Source organism: Plasmodium fragile (assembly GCF_000956335.1).
Source record: "Plasmodium fragile strain nilgiri unplaced genomic scaffold supercont1.46, whole genome shotgun sequence".
Taxonomy (NCBI): domain Eukaryota; phylum Apicomplexa; class Aconoidasida; order Haemosporida; family Plasmodiidae; genus Plasmodium; species Plasmodium fragile.
In genome coordinates, this window is record NW_012192626.1 from 105,876 (window position 1) to 107,708 (window position 1,833).

The following is a 1,833-nucleotide window of genomic DNA, read 5'->3' on the forward strand; positions in this document are numbered from 1 at the left end:
GATGATTCTCTAACTTGTGTACTTGTGTTTGTTTTCCCATTGTTGTATTTTTGTTTTTTTTTTTTTTATTCAAAGGGAGAGAAACAAATTAAAGAGACTCTCTTTTCAGAGGGTGACACACATGCCGTCTTTCGTAAAAGTGTGAAGAGTGTTTTTATTCTTTTAACATTTCGGGATAGGTACTACATCCACATTAGGTGTGTTTTTCCTCCCCTCGCCGATCTTCATTCGTCCCCCTTTTTGAAGAAGAAAAAAAAAAAAAATGAAGAAACTCCTAGGTGTTGTGCTTTATTTTTTTGTTCTACACAAACACATAGATGCAAAGAGTGGAAATTTGCGAAACAGTGATGCTACAAATGAATCAGTTGAAAAAGGAAAAAATGTTACTAATGGATGGATCCCTTATTATTATTTACTCCCAAAAGGGCAGACTACACCAATTGCTGTCTTAGCTGCAATGCCAGAGAAAACTACTTTTAGAAAGCCAGCCAACATGAAAAAGGATGTGACAGAGGGGGAGGAAGGTGAGGAAAATGTGAACAGTTTAATCCAATCGGGTGAAGCGAACGACGGAGATTTTCAATTTACACTTCAAATAGTAGAAGGCGCAGACCACTTGACAGACGCGCATCTGGAGGGAGGGTCCTCTGCAGCTGATGCTGTGAATGCGGAAGTGCCAACTGGTCAGGTGGTGGAAGATTTGCAGGGGGGGGCAGAAGCACTGCTGGAACAAGCTGCGGGACATACACCTGAACAAGAACCCGTGCGTGTGCCCGCTGTTGAGCAACCACAAGCCGCAGACAATCAAAATGGAGAAGCGGCAGAGGAAGCAGAATCTCTGCCCGTGCATGAAGCGGACAATGTGCCAGTTGAAGAGGGGCAACAAGGGACACCTGCGGTGCCTGAGCAGGCAGTAGAAGAGAGTGTGGCTACCCAGCCAGCAGATGCTAGTGTGCCTGAGCAGGCAGTAGATGAGAGTGTTGCTACCCAGCCAGCAGATGCTAGTGTGCCTGAGCCCAACACCAGCACGGGCAGCGAAGTCGACTCCGTGGAAGAGGCAAACGAACAAGAAAACCTTTATCATATAGAGGACGAAGGAGAAGGAGAAGAGGAAGAAATGGAAGATGAAGAATTCGAGGATGACTACCACAACGTAATGTACAAATTAAATGAAAGCGAAGGAGAGACAGACATTCCTTCGTATGATGACTCAAACTATTTGACCAGAGCGGATATAGTAGTCATGATTGCTGCTCGAAACATGTTAAATGCTTTAAACGATAATTACTCGATTATGGATTTCCTGACGACTTTTAATCCTAATGTGATGAATTCGTTCCACTTGTTTTGAAGAGGAGAAAGTTGTGTTGAAGTGCCTACATAGGTGGTTAAGGACAGGATGGAGATGGATATATATGCTTAGCATAGAGAGAGAGACAGCGACAGAGACAGAGACAGAGGACGCACAGGGGGGACAATGCCATATACTGCACACAGTATTATCCCACACTGGTCACACCTGTTAATTCACATTTGTAAATATACCTAATTAATTAATTTTTTTTTTTTTTTTTTTTTTTTTTTGTGCAATTTTCTTTTTTTCTTTTTCAAAATTATCGCTACTGCTATGTGTTATACAACGGCACACCCCAATTGGGTGTGATTGTGGTTGGAGAAACCAAATTGGGATGTTTTTCCCTGGCAAATCTCCCTTTTTTATATTCCTCAATAAAGGGAAAAAAAACAAATTCCCCCTTTTCTAATCATCTTTAATAAGAAAAACATTTCATATTTTTCATTTAAAAAAAAAAATTCAATTTTGTAAAATTAAAA

The 1,833-nt window shown here is 41.1% G+C and overlaps 1 protein-coding gene across 1 annotated transcript; it reads left to right on the top strand.

Moving 5' to 3' along the window:
- Window positions 1-262: 262 nt before the first annotated feature.
- AK88_03781 (uncharacterized protein) lies at window positions 263-1,351 on the top strand (the record flags this gene model as incomplete). Its single annotated transcript, XM_012481391.1, has 1 exon — window positions 263-1,351. One exon carries the CDS (start codon window positions 263-265, stop codon window positions 1,349-1,351), a length of 1,089 nt encoding a protein of 362 aa, XP_012336814.1.
- Between the last annotated feature and the right edge of the window lie 482 nt (window positions 1,352-1,833).